This window comes from Solanum lycopersicum, chromosome 4 (assembly GCF_036512215.1).
Source record: "Solanum lycopersicum chromosome 4, SLM_r2.1".
In the NCBI taxonomy this organism is placed as follows: Eukaryota; Viridiplantae; Streptophyta; class Magnoliopsida; order Solanales; family Solanaceae; genus Solanum; species Solanum lycopersicum.
This window is the reverse complement of record NC_090803.1, coordinates 6,624,726-6,645,875: the sequence shown is the minus strand read 5'-3', so window position 1 is coordinate 6,645,875 and position 21,150 is coordinate 6,624,726. Positions and strand designations below refer to the sequence as shown.

Sequence of the window (21,150 nt, the reverse complement as noted above, 5' to 3'; positions counted from 1 at the left end):
AATACTCAATTTACATGTTAAAAACTAATCTTTATGATCTCATAGAGCTAACATCACATATGACTATCTCTAAACATCTTTTTTTTAATAACTGTAGTGCTCAAACCAACTTATACACTTCCAACTAATTCTCCAAAAACCGACAACCTACCGCCAACACAAATATCAAATAATTCTATCCATTAAAAATTTGGACAGATTCACCTGATAAGTTTGCCTAATACACTAGTAACATCAAGAAGATTTTTAAGTAACAAAAAAAAAAAAAACTGAAGTACATTGTAGTTTATTTATCCCATCAACACCATGAATGAATAATTTTCCTTTCAGGTCTAATTCATGTCACTTCTTGTCTTCTGATCAATTATATTCAGCAATCAAAACAGAAATTGGTGTCACAGTATACATTCACTTCTTCCAAATCTCTAAGCAGTACATCATCAAATCAGTTGAGCAATTAAACTCACACGCCTACCACGAGCCCTCGTACAACTGACTAATTGACACAACTGAATACGAGAGAGGTATCTTGCAGATCAACTGCTTCTGTAATGGACTCGCTAACGCAACATATCAACTGCATTGGGGGGCTTCTCGAGCTGCTATGCGACCTCTTACAATCTCACATGACCAAAGCCTCCTTTGAATGAACTATAAAGAGGCCGAGATCGTCGAAAGCTAAATATTTCTTCTATCTGAACTGCATTTGGTTCCATCTGCTCATTCTTATGTGCTTGGAATTGAGAAGAATGTGAGCTTCCATAGACTCTGACACTTAAGGCCTTCTTCCGAGGAACACCGACTTTAATATATTCATCGAAGAAATCTGTCAGCTCCTTTTGAGTCAGTTGCTTTAACGCGACAATCTGTTTCATCAATATCATTGACAACTGATTAGATACATTTTCCCCCTATGATTGTGGAAATGTTTTGAATTTCTTTCAGCAGTCATGAAAAACCAGACGGGAAACGAAAAGGACAGTAAGATAGGCTGCTGACCAGACACAAGCCACAGACTGATCCATACTTAAATTACTGTAAATGACATCAATTACCGGAATAAATTATAGGTTTTCGGCGTGAGCCACTAACAACAGTCAAAAGTGACTCAAAATGCATACATTTCTAGAATTAAAAAAAAAGGACTCTACCGAAATAACAATAGCACTAGTACATTTTGATATGCTTTTCCTTCAGCCGAGGGTCTATAGCAAACAACCTCACTACCTCCCAAGGTAGGGATAAGGTTTGTATACACCGTACTCTCCCCAAACCCCACATGTGGGATTACACTATGTATGTTGTTATTATTATGTGGTCAAAAAGGTAAAAACCTACAGAAGAACTCTACATAATAGGGTGATGTCATACATTTGACCTATTCCTTTTACATCAGTTTAGTCTCACTTTGTGCAAAAACAAAACATAAAGAAGTAGAGTCATTAACTCTGACAAATGCTCATGAAATGGAAGTGATTCTTTACATGAGTGTAGCAATTTTCATACCTCACGGTCTCGTCTATCAAACTTGAGGGTCCCATCTGAGATCTCCCTCCAGTAAAACCGAGATTCCTCCCGTAAATTCTTGTGTTTCTCAAGCTTCATATCAATAAGTGCATTGACATTATTCTGTATCATAAATGGATAAAAGTTAGGGACCAGAAAGCTATACTGGAAAGTTATCAAAGTATAGACGGATAACAGTAAGCCACCATGTACTGCAGACACGAAAACTTTGACAAAACCTACATCCTATTAATTAATAAGCAACAGTAGCTAGCTAAGTATACAATCCGGAGTGCTTTATTATAGAGTGGGGGGGGGGGGGGGGGGCAACAACAATGAAGCTTTTCACGAAACAAAACGGTGATAATGTAAGCAATTATGATGAGTCAAAACATGGAGCCACATGGAAGTCAAAGACTCCTAAAAGGGTGGCGCAAGGGATGGCAATGGGGGCGGGGTGGGTTGAGCTTAACCCACAAAGTTTAAAATCCTTCCCGCCCCACCCTACATGACAATTTTTTTCATTTTCAACCCGCCCCGCATAGACCAGACGCGCATGAAACCCACCCCACATAATTAAATTAATATTTTCTTCTTATAGTTAAGTTTGATACAAAAAATAAAATTCATAAAAACAAATTCATTTTTCCATTAAGTTGTATTAATTAAATAGGATAGTAACTTAAGAATTTATTTTTTGGAGGTCAATTGGGAAACATGTAAAATTTAAAGAAATTATCTAAATAAATAATGTTTTATCACTCTTATAACATGTAAAAAGTTTTAAAATTAAGTTTGAACTCACATAAAATTACATATACCCACAATCCGCCCTGCACCACATTAGTTTTTAAAAGAAACCACTTCAAGCCGCCCCACATAGTCTTGAACCCACCCCACCCTGCATCCGCCGCATTGCCATCCCTAGGTGGCACCCTCTGATTATGTGAGCTAGGAGTGCCTATACTCATGCCCACAATGTGAGGAGTTAGTTGATGTTTTTGTACGGCAAATAGAGAAGACATGGACTATTTCAATCGTCCATGAGGAGCACAGACTAGTTTTGGGTAAAGAGGAAGCACAGGCTAGTTTGAGATCGCAAAGGTCCCAACGGAAAAAGAGCCGTTGAAAGTCTCGCCTGGATGCATCATTTGGCTGATTTATAGGGAACAAACAAAAACTCTTTAAAGGGATTTAAACTCCGTTCTGAAGATTTCCTTCTCAAACCAGAAGAAAGTGCAACATAGCACTCCAGTTTGGAGAGCAAGAGCTCCTTTTAGTTCTATTCCATATTATATACAGTTGAATGGTTTTTTTGAAGGGCTGATGAAAATCCACATAGTATGGTTATACCATCTTTGTGCTATGTCAATGGTTATTTTCCCTTTCGCCAGTGATAATAATTTGAGTTATCAAAAGTACATAATAATAATCCGTTACGGCCTGATAAGAAATGAAGCTGTCAACTTTGTGGATTAGGATTATCCTTAAGAGCCAAGTCCCAAGATTAAACCCCAAAACTTACTGAACCTTCCTGACAATATTGAGACTAATTTAGTAGCTACAAGTTCCTTTCATCGCTAGAAAAAGAAGCACAAGTGTTATTAAGCTCACCTTGAATTCATCACTAGTCATCTCATAAAGCTTGCTCTCAAACATCTTCATAAATAACTCCACTCTTGTGTCAATGTATTTGGGATCCTGCCAAACTCAACCAGTAGATTTGTCATAATCTATAAATGCCCGATCTTATTTCCTTCCACAGTACCTATGATAAAATATCTTTACCTTTGCAGTTGACTGAACGATAAACTGCACCCCGTGAACACCAGAGTCGCTCCTAGAAAGAGAATGTTAGTCCACTTTAAGTGAAAACAAAACTTGTTAAGGAGGAATAGCCAACTTGCCGAACAGTGTTCAGTAAAAGACAGACTACATACCTCTGCATGAGCACAGTGATATAACCAAGTTGCTCGACTGATCTAAGCTGGTGGAAGGCTGGCTGCTTTGCTATGAGAGCAAAAAGCTGAAGTTTTACATTCAGCATAAAGTCATCCTGATGCACCTGGAAACTTAAGCAAACTTGTTAGAGAAGCAAAGAACCAGGAAAAGATTGATGACACAATTCATTACAAATGCATTAGACAAGTTTGTTTTCCGTTTAGAAAAGAACAATCATATGTCAAAAGATCTTGAAGATTGATTGGTAAAATCTTTACTGGCATATCTGTAGTCAAGGTTCTTGTTCCAACAAATGAGAAAAACAATATCCTCCATGACCAGTAATAAATCTCTGAAAGACATCCAATATTTGAAGAAATATCTTCTCGAGATTAAAGCAGTATTTGCTACAGATAACTATGATCATTAAGAAGTTGAGTGAAGTTATAGAACTAGAAGATCTAGGACTCTCACTACTCATGACAGCAGTACAAACGGAATTTACGGGTCATGGAAAAAGAAACTGATTATTCAACTTACGCTAAGCCTTAAAACAAGCAATTCAAGTCATCCAAAGGATTAGACACTATTTGATTAGAAGTTCATGATCAAATTCAAAAAGGCTCTCAAGAAAACTGCCATCACGATAGGCATATTATTCTCACAAGATTGACTTATAAGGTAGCCTTAGTTAGAACGACTTTGCATAAAGGATTTTTTCCAGAAGGAAGAAAGAATTAAGGAACATGAGATGATAGCAAGACAGCGGATCTTCAAAATCAAGGAGACCTAAATGTTGAAAAATGGAAAAGGCCCCTCAATGGAGATTAATATTCAAGAATGTGGGAAAATTACATGACTCTAGAAGAGCAATCCAATTCACAAATAAAAGGTAATATGGGTACTCAATAGGATACCCACTACAAAGAAGGGTCAACACCAAAGTTGATGAGTTGCCAATTCCAACTTGATATGTCATTACTACAAACGAATAAATACTACTCCCTTTGTCCTAGAAAGAAATACGCCTTTCCATATTTAGAAATAGTTGAACTTTAAACTTTCCATTTACCCTTAATGAGATGATTTATGGCCACACAAATTTTAATTGCTTGTTCTAAACCCAAAATTCTTATATTAATGGAGAACTAGGTTGCCACATAAAGTTATTTGTTTCAGTTCAATTACTCTAAAAGATTATTGCTTGACACAGGATAACCTCATAAGGAGGAACTCCAAATGGTTAAACAGATGTTACATGTGCTTATGCATCTCGGAATCTATCAATCACCTGTTTCCTAATCGCACATTTGCAACAGACCTATGGAACATGTTCTTCTCACTTTTTGGACTCGCTTGGGCCATGCCAAGCTCACTGAGAGAGGTTTTTGTGTGTTGAAGTTCTTGGAAAGTTGGGAAGTCCATCAAGCAGATCTGGTCTTTTAACCCAACCAAAAAGAGTGATCAATAAACTTGCTTTAAGGGTAGGGATGAGATTTTGGGTGCCATGAGAACATCTTTTGTTCCTCTCTCTCCACATGGACATTGTGCATATGAGGAACAACCTCTTGTTTCTGCTTCCCCTTTTGGTTCATCAATGAGGTTCCCATCTGTATAGAACTTTGTGTGCTTTGTAAAGAACCATGTTTTTGTAGTATCCCAGTTTTTGGTAATACTTCCTTCTTATATAAGCGAATCCAGATTGATGAAACTATTTACCTTATCAAAAGTGGCAAGAAGTAACAGGAATTGCAACATAACAAAGCAGAACCAATAATGAGGGCACTAGAACACATTAAGTATGACAGAAATCCATATAAAATCAAGCACTCTACAAGTTCTGGTGGTGCTAAATAGTTGCAAGGCAAGAGTTTTTGATTTGGGGTATCCAGCACCTACTTTTGGTTTTGGATGATGTTTCATCCAATAAAATGGAAAACTTTTGCTTCTAAGCACCCATATTAATTTTGTGCAAGTATTGGACCTCCAAGGAACTCATTTAAGATAACATTTTTACCAATTTTTTCTAAGAAAAAAACAAGAGAGAAGAAGAGAGAAACTTGCTGTCAATTACATGCACATTCCATCAACTTAAGGTTTACCTGAATATAATGAACAAGAGCTGAATTTTCATCACTTGGATTTAGTCCCTCTGCAGCGTAGACATAATTTACACCTCTTTCAAGATTGACCACTCTGTTTGTCAGATGCTGAGATGCAAATAGAGGCTTTGATATTGACTGTGGACCCTTGAAGAACACATCTTCAATAAGCTGTATCATGGACTCTGCTTCAGCTTGTTCAACATTTCCTGAGAAAGGCAGTGGATTTCACAAGTTAATAGATGTAAAATGAAACAACTTAAATGGCTGTTGAGAAAAGTAACCTGCTACATAGCACTCCATAAAGGACCTAGCCATCAAAAGCGGATAGAACTTAACCAGATCATCAACTTTAAGATGTGGAAGCACTTCAAGTTCTTCATTCCAAGGCCATATGTTGTCTTTTAGCAGTAATGAGCAGTAATACATAACCTGTTGATATGGCTGTTGGAACTTGAAATTCTGATATTGCTTTGTCACCAATTCCTATTAATAAAAGGAGATCAACAAGAAAAAAAGAATGGTGGTTATGCTCTTGATTAGAAAATAGAAAAGGAGGAAATAAAGAGAAATATCAGTAAAATTCATGAGTTAATAATGGACCAAAAAAGATAAAAAAAAAACTTAGAAGGCTTGCCAACGTCGCAATAGAAAACCAACATTGCAGGTAATGGTGACACAAACTTCTCACATCCAGATGACCAAGAGTAAATTCTTACAAAATGGACCCAAAATAAAAAAATTTAAAAAGTGACTAATATAACATCCTATTTGTTTTGTTTGAATTACACTGAACGACAAAATCATTAGAAGAACTGAAGGAACAAAAGAAGGAAGATAATGGAGTTACCTAGAAAAATTTGTATGTTACTCCTTCAATCCCAATAAAATTGACCTACTTCACTTTTTTGGTTCATACAGGGAAAACTGAACTACTCCAAAAATATTATTTCAAGCTTGAGATGGCATCTTTTTTACAAATTGTTCAACCTATAAAAAAATTTAAAAAGTGACTAGTATAATATCCTATTTGTTTCGTTTGAATTACACTGAACGACAAAATCATGAAGAACTGAAGGAACAAATAATGGAGTTACCTAGAGAAATTTGTATGTTACTCCTTCAATCCCAATAAAATTGGCCTACTTCACTTTTTTGGTTCATACAGGGAAAACTGAACTACTCCAAAAAATAGTCCATATTATTTCAAGCTTGGGGTGGCATCTTTTCTACAAATTGTTCAACCTTTTTATAAACTATTATTTTGAACAATTGTCTAGCAAGTTCATATAATAATTATTCAAACTTAACAGGTCAAAAGCACATCATTATTGTGAATGGAGGTCTTAAAAATCAATGGAGAATACCACAAGGATGGGATTCAAATATTTAATGAGACTCCTTATCATGAGGAACTCTTTTTAATTATGTAGCTGATTTCTTATACTCCTATGGGTCCATTTTGGCCATCTGACTTTAATTTAATTGTGCTAGTCTGCTAGACTGCTATAATTGTATATGTATGTGTCTGTGTGCATTAGTGCGTACATGGAACAAGGAAATTTACAAGTCCACACAGTTGATCTCCACTACTTACAGGTGTTATGTCTTTTGTAACCTCATAAGAACATATTAAGCAACAGGAAAGAAGCGACTGATCTTTCAACACAACATTCTGGTATGAGGTGACGAAAAAACTTGAGTATGACACATCAAGAATAAGTAATCACGAATCATTAGTAATAAGATGGTACAGTGAAGACAACTGCAAACTAAAGCTAGAGATAGCTGGCAGACATGTTGATGCATACAAAAGTACCTAAAAGCAGAGCATACAGATGCAAAATAACCGATAGATTTGACAACAAACTTGCTCTTCAAAACACAAAATGAAGTCATAAGTGCCTGACTGCAACTCTAACAATACTTTGACAAAAGGGGAAGAAAGAGAGTGAAATTGGGAACTTAAAATGAAGAAGTCCGACATTGCTTGCATGAGGAATTGGTTCGGAAAATTTATCTGTGAACTTCAAAACATTGTTGAGAAAATGAATCTTAGAATTTTCTTATAGTTATCCGCTAAAGTTATAGTTGTTCATATAGCCAAGACTATGGCATAATAGGATCCATTATTTTAAAGCCACTTGCCAGAGAGTAACCTTTTTGCCTCAATGAGATTCATATAGAGTATGATGCATTCTTGGAGAGTCTAAATAGTTGATGTATCGATAAGCAGCAAAAAATTGCTGATGCTCACCTTGACCACAGAGAATCTGTCTGGTTTTACTTCAAATTTCGCAACTTTTTCAATGACTGCTTCCAGTAAGACTCTCAACTTGTCATTATATCCAAACAATGTCAACTGCAGAAAAGAGAGGAAGAACAGGGGAATAAATGAACAATGCATAGTCATATTCAGGTAGCAGGAAATGCAAGAAACTAAACAGCCATTGAAGTAGCAATATCAATCCACTTCAAGAAGACAGGATGAAGCAGCTAGTTCATTCTTAAATGACATAAAAAGATTAAATAGCTTTGAGCCAGCTAAAAGAAGCCTAACAACATTAACAATTAACATTAGGATTTAGTATTCAGTACAGACAAGAACCTAAAATCCTTCGATGTTGGATCTGGGACTTCCCCTACCAAATGACATATCAACACTTTAAAACTAAAACCTTAGAGAAACATGGTGCCCAGATACTAATACTGTGGTTTAATGGATGTAGCAACTATTTCATTAAACAAGTATGGGTTTAATGGATGTAGCGAGTATTCACAGTGCATGGAAGAACTAAACTTAAAACAGAGAAAAAGGTTACACACCCCCAAATAAATAAATCTCTTCAAAAATTTAAAAAGATAGAGATAGGAAACAAGATGATCACCTGAAAACCACTGTTTGTTTTGCTTATATCATAATAAAGACCAGCAACTTGTGCATTATAAGCTGAAAGATGCAAAGGAAGATATTTAAAGAAGTGTTATATTTTACGGGAAAAAAAAAGAAATTGCTAAGACTATATTGGAAGTGTGAAGAAGTTGATGAATAATAATATTAACATTAAGAAGTTAAGTCCAGAGTAATTGTAGAACAGTCGCCCAGCAGTGCATAAGTCATAACTAGTCAATATCTTGCAGACGTACCATATTCATTCAAGTAATCCATCAATAGACGTGTAAATATCTCAGTAAGAACCTCAGCTTCTGGAGAATGTCCACAGTATGGGCAACTGAAATCGATCATAACATAGGCTTTTGGAGATGAAAATGCTGTATCGGGCTTATACCATAACCTTGAATAAGGTGACTTCCGCAGAAGTATGGGAACTTTTGTCTGCTCGACAAATTATATATAAGAAAAGCCAAGACATCAGAACTATACTCCCTCCATCAAGTGTCATTAAAATTTAAAATGGTTTAACTGTGCCATGATATTTCTATAGCTAAAAGAAAACAACATTAGGAGCAAAATGGGATGTATAAAATTGAAGAGTATCCAAATATGAAAAGGTATTATTATTTTTGGAAAAGAGACAAAAAGAAATCGTTTGATATAAAATGGAACACTCGAAGGAATAAATAAGTTCAACATTAGCACCTTCTCGAAGACGGGCTTAAGTGATAAATCAGTTGGTATGAACACATTGGGAGCAGGGAGATGCAGCTCTTCACTGGGAGCATGCTCCATCCATTGCTGCAAAATTAATTGTTATGTCAGCAAATGTTTAAAAAGGAGACAATTTCGGTCTCTGCAATTAGAATATAACAAATGAATACTAATTTAATGAGAGAGTGCTTCCATCAAACCTTGATACTGTCACCACCAACTTTCTCTATAGAATATGCAGTTCCATACCATGGCTCAGTCATGCTAGTATTACCCTCAAACTTTGTTGACTCCCAGAAGATTCTGTTCAGAACACAATTTCATTGAGGTCTTCTAATACTTTTATACTTCAGAGATTTCCCACAAAAAACTGGGGTATACTTGGAACTTGTATTTTATATAGAGCAATGCTAACCTGACATTGTCTGGGTTGAGTTCATTCAAGAATGACTGAATAATGCTAGGATTAAACTTTGAAGGCAACGAGGATGCCACCAACCAATCTTCTGGAGGATAGTGCTAAGAAGTAACATCACAATTATCAGGTTGTTCAGGTATTAACTTCTTAATGTCAACATTCTACGAAATGTTCACAAGTCAAAACCAAAAAACTTAACAACCATAGTCCACTGTTATCCAGGTATATATTTGTGGATATAGATGACATGTATGTTGTATATATAGCTTCTTTAACTTCACGATAATTCATAATGCAAACTGAAACTTATTAAAATTGATTGGACAAGATCACCTTCTGTTTCTCATAAGTTCATGAAATGCAAAAGTTAGAGCAGAACTCATTAAGTTCAAGTTGAAACAAAAGTAAAATCATCTCCAGACTAACAACTTTAGACATATTCACCCTCAATGTTCTTGCATGCTCACCTAAAGATAAACATTATAACCAAAATACTTTTTCTTACCAACTGTAGTGTCCGGCTAGCTTGCCGGCACCTCGACTAATTCAACATTATACCTACTACCTCCACAACACAGGTACTAGGTAAACCTGTCTACCAAGACTTGGACAAGTGGGAAAAAATCACCAAGAACTTTTTGCTCCTCCGCGATTTGAAGTTGAGACCTCATGATTCTTAATCCACTTCATTCATGAGCAGCGTTGGACCACGCCCTTGGGTGCATTCAGAAACACAATACTATTCAAGCTAGCAGCCATACACGATACTTCTATTAAAAAACTATCAATACCAAAATTGCCAAATCACTGAGATAAGTTCCCACCTTGTTATGACCAGAACAAAAAATTTAGTTAGAGGAACTTCTCTAAAGAAGACATTGCAAAAGTTTAAACATAACCCATTTATTCATTGCTATATTGGTGCATACAGGTGATGGGACCATACTAGTGAAAAGTGTCTTCACAATCAAAGGTAGGAAACTTGGAAATAGCACATATTTTGTGCTTAGGGGCATAAAATCAAATGAATATGAAAGATGTCCAATCGGATCAACCATAGACTGACAAACCTGTCTTTCCGAATGGAGACCCTCGCTCGCTCTCCTTATTTTCTAACACAAGATTATCCAGGGTAAATATGGGATACAAAAGGTTTGGCAAACAGGTCAGGTTAACATTTCACATGGGGTCTATGTTGCTCAGCTCATAAGTCATGAACAAATGTTTGTGGTTACCTAAGGCTCAAGATTCATTTCTATCATGGTATCAGAGTCGTAACTCATTCCGATTCTTCGTTACTAGATATTGGGTCCTCATATAGTCCATGCCAAGTTGGCAAGTGTGGGTGTGCAGGAGGTGTTACATTGTTCCACATCCCTTGAGGAATGTGGAATAGGACTCTTCATAGTCTTGAAAAGTCATCATCTAATGAACTAGCTTGTGGAGTTGAGTTAGTCCGAAGGTTTACTTTTATCGGTCTGCCTTCACCTATAAACCATTAATGACTCCAGGAAACCATCAAAAAGATAACTCTAACTGCCAACTGGATGTAAAATCTAATCCACATTAAATCAACCAATTGAAAGATGGAAAAAGAATATTTAAAATGTATAGGAATTATCTGATCAAAAAATATACATGGGAATTTAAACAGCACATACTTTTTCTTCCTTTTGCATCACTCGAGTAGTATACTTCGTGTAGATAAATTACTTCAAATAAAAATAGGAACAGATGTTAAAGAATACCTGCATATTCATTGCAACATTAACCACATAATCACTTGGTCGAATCTTGTCTTGATAATGGAAGGCAGTCTCACAAATAGCTGAGAGCTTATGAAAAAATTTTAACCAAAAAAAATTAGAATAACTAAAAAAAAAAAAGGAATAAGAAGGAAGTGAGATCATTAAGAACAATAATGCATAAGAGACAACAAGAAAAAGAAGGCCAGGACAAAACCTGGTCATATTACATGCCAAGATGAACAAAGGGAACTTACAAAAATAGGATTGGATGATTGACCCTAATCTTATTGATAAAATGTAGAATAGTGCACATGTAATGTAACACTATTCCTTTCTGGGACCAACCCATTATGACCTCCTTTTAGAATAACTTCCTCTTCCTTCTCTTTAGAAATCCAACTACAAAAAATCTAGTTTGCTTCTAAACTAGACTAGAAACGTAAAAATTTTAAGAACTTCAAATGAAGAAAAAGATAGTAAGAATGAGATCCTACAGTGATGTGGTTCCATGGCCTGTGCACAGAGATGTGGTTCCACGGCCTGTGCAGTGTGCTCACATCAGATGACGGGTACAAAGTAAAAAATATGAGCTGGGAGTTGATATTTTCTGTTTCTTGCAAGAAAATATAGAGAGGCGTAGAACCATTTTTGGAACCTGTCAGGTTGTGTGATTTGACCAACCAATCGAGCAGCCAGAAATAGTGGGGAGATGGGCAAAGAAGATAGTAAAGGGTACAGCAGTAGTTAAACATCTTTGCTTCAGAGATTCTCGGCTTGTTTTCGATTACCATCCAGGAAAAAGTCAAAGAATGTACTAGAAGGACCAAGGTGGTCCAGAGAATCTTTCCTTCCTCTTGATCAACGGTTTTTCAAGAAAAGGGTGCAGTGAAATGAGATGGCAGATCGGTACAGTGAAGTTATGCATTCTCAGACTTCTTATAGATTTGTTGGAGTTCGGTTTTGTTCCAGCGCATCAGCGGATCTGTGTGCTAGTAAGGCTTTACAAATTGCCACACTTATCTACTCTACTACTACCTCTATCCATATGGCGTGACCTCCTCTCTAAATTTCAATAGTCATTTCCCTACGGAGCTTTAAGTACTCTTTAAACATTTTCACAACTGAAAAAAAAATTCTTTCAAATTGATGGGTATTGACGATGATGTCTATCTTCGTATTGATGTTGAGTGGATGAAATGGAGGCTCGCATCTAGACTCTTGTGTGATAAGAATGTGTCACCAAAACTTGAAGGCAAGATCTACAGAGTGGTGCTTAGACCTACTATGTTGTATGGAGCAGAGTGTCGGCTAGTCAAGAAGAGGCCAAAACTCTCAAGTTTAGAAGATGAAAATTGCAGAAATATGGATGTTGCGATGGATGTGTGGACATACTAGGAGAAATAGGATTAAAAATGAAGATATTCGGAACAAGGTGAGAGTGGTCTAGGTGGAGGATAAGATACGAAAAGCGAGACTGAGATGGCTCAGACATGTGAAAAGATCCACACGGATGCCCTAATGAAGAGGTATGAGAGATTGTCCATGGATGGTGTCAGGAGAAGTGAGATGATTCGATAGGAGATAGTGCACTTTTAGCTTCTTGAATGACATGACCTCTTATAGGAGGTTGTGGAGGACACAAATTAGGGCAAAAGATTAGAAGGTAGTAGAGCATTGTCTTGCTTATCCTTCCAAACTAGTAGGCGCAGTTTTATTCGTTGTAGTTCCCCCTACTTTGATTATATATAATTTTGTAGTTATTATTCTATGTATTCAGAATGTTTTGTCATGCTTTCTAAGTATTTTGCTATGGCTACTTCACTTCCGGTATTTCTTTTTCCAACCTGCTTTAAAAGTTTTTCCTTGAGGATTAATCGGAGACAACCACTCAACCTCCAAGGTAGGGGGTAAGTTCTACGTACACTCTACCCTCCCCCAGACCCCAGTTTTGGAGGATTACACAGGTATGTTGTTATAGTTCTTTTCAAATTAAGGATTCTTATACACTAAATGTATGTAAGGTCAAAACCTATTCATCAAATCATCTATTAGAATACACATCATTGGTGTTAGTAGATGCAAATGACATATACTACAGTCATGAAAAATTAGTGGCATTGGCTGGCATGCATGAGGATGCAATTGATTATACCTCTTCAAATATCCATTTGGACGCACCAGCTTGTTGTAGAAGATGAATATATTTGAATAGGAGACCCATAATGTCTTCAAAATGATCTGGAAATAAAAAATGGTCATAAACATCAATATCCCGCATAAAGTTCAGGAAAGTTCGCACATTCAGCTTCATTAAAGAAAAACTACTATTAGTGGAAGGGAAAATAGGGGCTTGGTAACATATTAAGGTTCAACACAGAAAACAAGTACCTTGACCAGCATCAGTCAAATCAATCGCCACTTTAAAGAAAGAGAACTCGTTAGTCCAGTCTGATTCACCAGCAGATAAACTTGTAGCCCATCCTGTAACAACCAAATATAAGTACCTTTCTGGATATTAAAATATTAGTTTGAGAAAAGTACTTGAAGAACTATAGTAGCATTAACAAGGATGCCATGTAACCAATGCAAGATCCAAAAAAAATTGACTGAAGTCACAAAATAATATGGCATTAAAGCATCTTAACAAACACATTGATTTCATCATTCCGGCTATGTGAAACCACATCTTATCATTCCTTGATCAGATAAAAATGATTCCCATGAACTGTTATAGACATGTTCGCTCACAATTGTCCTAAATTAGATAGTTGGTTGTAATAAGTAAAAATGAAGGACTTAACATTGACTTCAAGCAAGTAGGAACACATGTAGCAACTCAAAAATGAGATAAAGTTGTTAGTGTACAGGATGTTATCATGTTTGCAAAGTGGCAGACGAAACTTATTATCTAAATTAGAACTTCTACTGTGGGTATTTTCTTGGACAGAAGAGATTCCGCCTCAAGGATGCTGCCTAGGGGATCCTAATATTTCAAACATGCTATGGGTCAATAAAAGGATGTGACAAATTTATACGATAATATCACCATTCGTCTATACAAATTTCAAGAATGGGGAAGTATGAGTTGAAGCCAGGAAATGAATGATGTACAGATAGGGTAGAGAAGGGCATAAAATAATTAATTGAGAACCCACCCAACTTTTTCAAGACATAAAACAATGATCCTTCTCCTTCATGGCCAATCAAGTGGCCCAGGTACCTACAAGGCCCTTCCTTGTAGTGATGTATGCCTGGGGTTATAGGCCATATGATTTTCAGCTTGTGACCTTGTTTTATTGGAACAGCTCGAACAAGAATCTGAGAACAAAGACATAACCAATATGAATATTAAATGGACAACAAAGTAATAAATCATGTCGACTATTTGGGAGAACGTATGAGAGTACGGAGGAATTGAAAATCACTGAACAAGTAGATTCAGCAACCAACAGGCATCATGAACAAATCACTTGCTGAATTCAACAGCTCAATCAAAAGAAGTCTATTCAAATACAGTCCACAACCAAAAGAAAAGGAAAGGTGACGCATCTGTGTTATACTACTTAATACCTGGAGATGTTCCATGATGCAAGGCTGACCAGTAAAATGGATTTGATTACGATCTATGTTCCGGATGTCCTGGAATTTACCCCGCACCAACTGCTCAACTTTATCAAGACTATCTGAATTATAGTTATACAAGTAGATTGTTAATTTGGGCCACTAGCAATATATTTGCAACAATTATCCATGCCTTCTGTTAAAAAAGATTGTCCAAACCTTTCGAATAGACGACCAAGTGCATGAGATTGGCTGAATAATTTTCTGAATAAAATTTGAGAAGCTCCTGTCTTGTATCTATGCCTCTTTCTTTTGGTCTGACCTCTAATGTATCCCAGCTGCCTACACACATGATAAGTGATGTGATCATTTCTTTTTCTTGGGGTAAGAAAAACTATAATATGGTCATTTTTCTATGTCAGAGAGTAATAGGACCGTTTGCATTACAGATATTACAAACTAAACAGTAATAACATCATAGTGCTAAGATCTTTTGGGATATGAGCATGACGAAAGAATCCAGTATGCTTAACTCAAAACTAATTTTCAAGGAAAATATTAGGAAACTAAAAGGAAGTATGGTTGACACGTTAGGAAGTGTTCCAAGGGTGTCAAGAGCTCGTGTTACTTCCAAAGGGAATGATGATGAGGGTGTCAATAGATTGAATTACTGTGATCAACTCCTGTGGCAATACGATGTGCTTTCTCCATCTCAAAGGGAAAAACTGCAGGTTTTATTTCATGAAGGAGAACCTTTCTGATAGGATTTTGTTCAATGTATTGTAAACCAGTCATATTTCTACATGTATCGCAGTAGACAATCAGAAAGCAGATATTGAACAATCAAAACCCAGATATAATCATACAAAACACATGATAAGGATATGCATCATAGCAAGCTCACAAACCTGTGCTGAATTTATGGTATGGATGATTTTCCGCGCTTAAATGTTTTTGAAGCTGCACAGAGTAGTATTTGGAAGTTACAACTTCTTCAACAAAGAAAACATTTGCAAAAGAATAATCCAGAAAACTCTGACATCATGAGACTTCTTATTTCTGGAAGGAATTTTATTTTATAACAGCACTAAGATACTGCTGACAAAATTACAAAAGAGCTAGACCCACTTCTAATAAAACTATAAGGAGTCAATCATATCCAAAATGTCATCATAAATGTTAACAGAATTCAGCCTACAAAAAAATAAAGATTTTGAGACATGTACTTAGCACAGAGTATATGATCCTTTACTCCATCAAAACATCTGGAACTACATCAATCCATTTTAGTACATAATGCAAAGAGCGACTGTTCTCCAGACTACTCACTATTCTCAACTCTCTTGTCTTATTTATCCTTCGACTCCTCCATCGGCATTTAAGCTCCTTGGTATAGTTCATCGTACGCCAAACAAGTTCAGAAACATACTTCAAAGCTTCCAAGTCAGGTAACCATATAGAAACAGATGGTTCACTGACAACTGATTCTGCCGAAGATTTACAGAACTAACACCTGTTACATACTGTACTCTCTTCTTGTAGAAGTTCTTGAGTTAGGCATGCATTTTGTAATGCTGTCCATCCAATACCATAGCAATTTGAAGGGGTTTTATTCTCCATATTATTTTCCAAGCCACAGTGTTTCATTCATAGAATTTGGAACTTCCAGCAATATTAAAAACAAGATTTAACAGAGAATCATCCATCTCCCTTGGCTGTACATCGGAAAGTATATGCCATGTTATCTTGGGACTCTACTGTTTCCAACTTGTCAAACAAAAGATCAAACTCTATCTATTTTCCAATCGGAAAAATCTTTCTGAATTGCTTATTCCAATCACTTCCGCATCTGTTTTTGCTACATAACATACTTTATTTTGCACATTGTTAATTAAATTAGGGTATATCGACTTCAATGCATAGTTTTCAAGCCATTCATCTAACCAAAATATGATTCTTTCTTCCATTTCCAGTTGAGTCTGGCATGATTCTGGAAATCCTCCCACGTGCATCTTATTTGATTCCAGACAGAAACCTTATTTGAGCATGTCACCGATTTTACACACCACAGATTCAGTTTAACATCATGAGACTTCCAATCTCTAGATATCCCATTATTGTTGTCAAACCATGTAGTGCTCCTTACTACTTTGTTAAGAAAAAACATTGCTCCTTATTCTTTCTATATCAAGGCGAGAATGCACCTACATGAAAAAGTTGCCACTTTTACTCTTTTTCCTTAAAAAATAAATGCAAGTCTAGAAGTCAAAATCTTCTAAAGAACATAGAAATTCCTACGAAAGGATCGAGTGATTTGACAAAGGTTGAACAATTTTGAGGGCAAAACAACAAACCGATCTTCTTCTTTGTTTATTAGCCAAAGAAATATTCATGGCATTGCTCCTGGAATTTATATAAGCGTAAGCATCTTGATTGAATCGAACAGTTCCATTTAGTGCAAAAGTTGGTGAATGATTTCAAAGACATTTATCAATAAAAAATCTCACGGTATGCTTGTTGTCTTTATCAGACTCAAACTTTTTTTGGTTTGGCTTGGTTTTTCTTTTTCTTTCTTTTTTTTTTTTTTGTTTACCCCTCAGTAGTTGGTACCGCTTTGGGACCCGATTATTCCGGATTTGCGTTGGGAAGGTCCCACTTTGGGGATAAAGCACTCCCTACGAAGGAAACTCCGCACGCAGAGCTCATACCTGAAACATCATGGTTAATGATGGAGTAGTACCTCCACTCCACCAAACAACCTCTTGTGGTCTCATCATTATTACATTAGAAAAAGAATCTTCTCAAACTATTATCTCTCTTGAATCACTTTTTTTTGCTTTTATTTAGTCGGCAAATGGGATGGGTATTCTCCAAGAACGAAGGAAGATGGAAGTCAATATACCTGGTTCATTCTCCAAGGATCAGAGAGTAGATTCTTCTGGTGTTCTGTATGGGTAAAAAAACATGTGACAACGAAATTATTATGAACATGCACAGGTGCAAAATCAAAAGATATGCAAAAAATAGGGATACTAACCAGAATCAACAGCTTTAATTTCTCGAGTTGTAGCATCTGCTGACATCAATGGTTTGATAAAGAACTGGGCAAATCTGGAAAAGAAAACCGCAAAATTCAGCCGTGGCATTTTTTAAAATATTAATATGATACTTAACCACGAAAAATAAAATAATTTACCTGTCCAATGCTTCTTCGAAACCGTCAGCATTTACTTCAAAATAGTAGTTGGTGTCCTCAGAAGATGTAAAAGCATTTGTACTACCTCCATTCTAATCAGGAAACAAGAAAGGGACTTGTAAAATACAACTATCTTTTTGAATCAATAGGAAAATAAGGAATGTACAAAAGCTACTAAAAACTTAAAGAAACAGTGAACTCAGAGTTGTTACCTCTGTTATGTACTTTGAATAACTATCCTCCACAGGATACTTCTCACTTGCATAAAACAGCATATGTTCTGCCATATAACAAAAAAAAACGGCCAAATCAAAAAGTAAAAAAAAAAACATTTGATGACAAATTATGCATGCAAGGCAACAGAAACCACCAATGAGAGAATCAGTGGTAAGAGTTGCACACGAGCACACTCTGGCATTTCTAGGTATTTAGAAAGAGGTTTTAGTGCCTGCTAGCTTTATACTAATACATATTCTCTATATAGATGATTCTCTGTACAAGTTTGTTTCAATTGACGCAATTTCATCAGATTCTAAATTGAACGAGACTATCTTTAAGGGCTATAGATGTGCATATGCCTGCATAGAAGGGACGATCAGATAGACCCCAAAAATGAAGTAGTTAAGAGTGACAATTAAGAGATACATTCTTTTCCTTATAGTAAGATTTACAAAGTTTAAGCACAAATGAAACCATATCATCTACAACTAATTAAGAACATTGGACCCCACCTAATACAATCCAACAATATTGATCCCATCAGAAACTATTATGCTTTACTTGCTCAAGTTGGATTCGAAACTGATCCTCCGCTTGTAACACATGGCTTAACCACCGACAACCATCAGTATTTTGGACTAGCACTTCCCCATACCATCTCATTGCATCCCCCACTTATAACACATGGCTAATCCACCAACAGGCATCAGTATTTGCAATAGCGCTTCCTAATACCATTTCATTGCATCTAAATTTTTTTAGCTGGAAACATAATCTTGTACAACCTAAATTTAGAAGTTCAAAAATTACCAAAACTTTTTTGAACACAATACATACTCCAGTAATACTGAACCATGAAACTGACACAAATAAACAACAACAACAACAATATACCCAGTGGAATCCCACAAGTGGGGTCTGGGGAGGGTAGAGTGTACGTAGATACCTCGTAAAAGTGGAGAGGCTATTTCCGAAAAAGAGCCTTGGCTCAAGTGCAGTAAATACAAGTACAAAGCAGACGAAAACGATGAAGAAAACATAACAACTAACACGGTGAATCAACACTAGTGCGATAATTGAAACACAGTAATCTACAGAGGATGCAAGATATCAAAGTAAGAACTACAATATTATCAGGTGATTAAAGGTACAAAAAGCAAAAGACTATATGAAAAGACTAGTAATGCAACAACCCCTAACTACCTACTAACTGTCTGTCCTTATCTGCAAACTCCAAACCTTCCTTCTCTAAGGTCATGTCTTCAATAAGCTGCAGAGGCGGCATATCATGTCTAATCACCTCTTCCCAATACTTCTTCGGCCTACTCTACCTCTCTTCAATCTCACTATATCCCGCCTCACCTCCTCACTGGGGCATCCGCACATCGCCTCTTCACATGTCCAAACCGCCTCAGTCTCCCCTCCCTCATCTTGTCCACCCCAGATGTCACTCCTACTTTATCTCGGATATCCACATTCTTAATCCTATTGCTCCTAGTATGCCCCGCACAAGAAAATAGAACTTCATATTAAAATTATAATTTTTATCCTCAGCCAAGTTAAACAATATTGCTGTAAGAATAACAGTCTAGAGTGTTATCTAAAATTCAAATCAAATTACAGTAAAACTACACTTCTTCTTTTTGGATGACAAGGAAGCCTGCAGCCAAAAACCCTTTAGGACATGGTGAACCTCGCTCCTGTGCAATAGCTCGCAAACCATGCAGGAGAGGTAAACCACACTAGGCAAGCCTTAGGAGACGAGCTCAACCTAGAACGGCAACCCCCGCTGTCACAGTACAGTAAAACTACTCTTTTAACTCAAAATTAAGGATAAATACAAGGCAAAACAAGAGACTCAATGAAGCCACATAAAAAATGAACCTGTTTTGCAACAAAGAAATCATACCAAGAAAATGGGCAAGGCCTTCAAGTCCCTCAGGATCACTAAAAGCACCAACACACACATTCATTGAAGCTGCACACTGATACACGAAAAACAAACAAAAAATGATAAAAATTATTTCACTTGTAGTGAAACCAAATAACTCAAGCTAAACCCATATAAAAACAATTCCAAAAAAACATGGAAAAACATAAAAGCAACAACTAAATCAGTTTCTTCAAATCCCCAGAAACAAAAACATGAGATTGATTCATTTTTTAGCAAAAACCAAATAATTCGCAACCCCACATTAAAAGAACTCAAGAAACACATAAAAACACAAAACAAATCAATAGAAGTTACAAACTCTTATCACTTTCTTCAAATACCCAAAAATAAAAACATGAGATTGGTTCACTTTTAGCAAAACAAACAATTTAAACCAGCCCCACAAAAAAAAGAATTCAAAAAACACATAAAAATACAACATAAATCAATAAAAGTTACAAACTTTATCAGTTTCTGGGTCACTGATCAGAAGAATTTCAAGATTATTTTGAAGAACAATTCTTCTGTAATCCCTTTTATCAATTCGAGGCTTCACTATCTCTACTGCCATATTTTCTTCCTTTTTACCAACTGCCATTTGTTCTTGAAAACCCCCAAATTCTGATTTTGCGAGAAAAAAGACTTCGATGAATGAACTTATATTATATATATAGAGGTCAACAGGAAGCGAGGCTGCCTGCGACTCTTAGTTGTACATTTGGGATATTTTATAATACTTTCAGGTTTGCCATTCTCTTGTGGTTCGAAATTCAACAATGTTTATATAGAGTAATATCTTTATTTGTTGTGACTTTTTTGCATAAAAACATACTCGCCTAATTATTTGTTCACTTTTAAATTAATATATCTATAAAAAAATAACTAATAAATTATTCGGAATTTAATATCACGAAAT

At 36.1% G+C, this 21,150-nt stretch overlaps 1 protein-coding gene across 1 annotated transcript; it reads right to left on the bottom strand.

Moving 5' to 3' along the window:
* Positions 1-285: 285 nt before the first annotated feature.
* ide (insulin degrading enzyme) lies at positions 286-20,875 on the bottom strand. Its single transcript, NM_001246997.2, has 26 exons — positions 20,698-20,875; positions 20,211-20,286; positions 18,295-18,362; positions 18,083-18,174; positions 17,924-17,997; positions 17,789-17,832; positions 15,795-15,846; positions 15,106-15,228; positions 14,896-15,008; positions 14,481-14,643; positions 13,714-13,806; positions 13,478-13,563; positions 11,326-11,412; positions 9,575-9,678; positions 9,360-9,462; positions 9,151-9,246; positions 8,697-8,886; positions 8,438-8,499; positions 7,807-7,911; positions 5,834-6,035; positions 5,550-5,758; positions 3,447-3,571; positions 3,295-3,346; positions 3,121-3,207; positions 1,507-1,629; positions 286-866 (listed from the first exon to the last, which is right to left on the bottom strand). The coding sequence occupies exons 1-26, from the start codon at positions 20,830-20,832 to the stop codon at positions 615-617; spliced, it is 2,916 nt and encodes a 971-aa protein (NP_001233926.2). The 5' UTR covers positions 20,833-20,875; the 3' UTR covers positions 286-614.
* Between the last annotated feature and the right edge of the window lie 275 nt (positions 20,876-21,150).

What these genes read in the sequence shown, in the direction of transcription:
- ide (NM_001246997.2), bottom strand. Translation starts at nt 20,832, where the DNA reads ATGGCAGTTGGTAAAAAGGAAGAAAATATGGCAGTAGAGATAGTGAAG. An exon ending in ATCCTTGGAGAATGAACCAG is followed by an intron (nt 15,847 to 17,788) that starts GTATATTGACTT and finishes TACTCTGTGCAG; the next exon opens with CTTCAAAAACATTTAAGCGC. An exon ending in AAACAAACAGTGGTTTTCAG is followed by an intron (nt 7,912 to 8,437) that starts GTGATCATCTTG and finishes TCTTTTCTGCAG; the next exon opens with TTGACATTGTTTGGATATAA.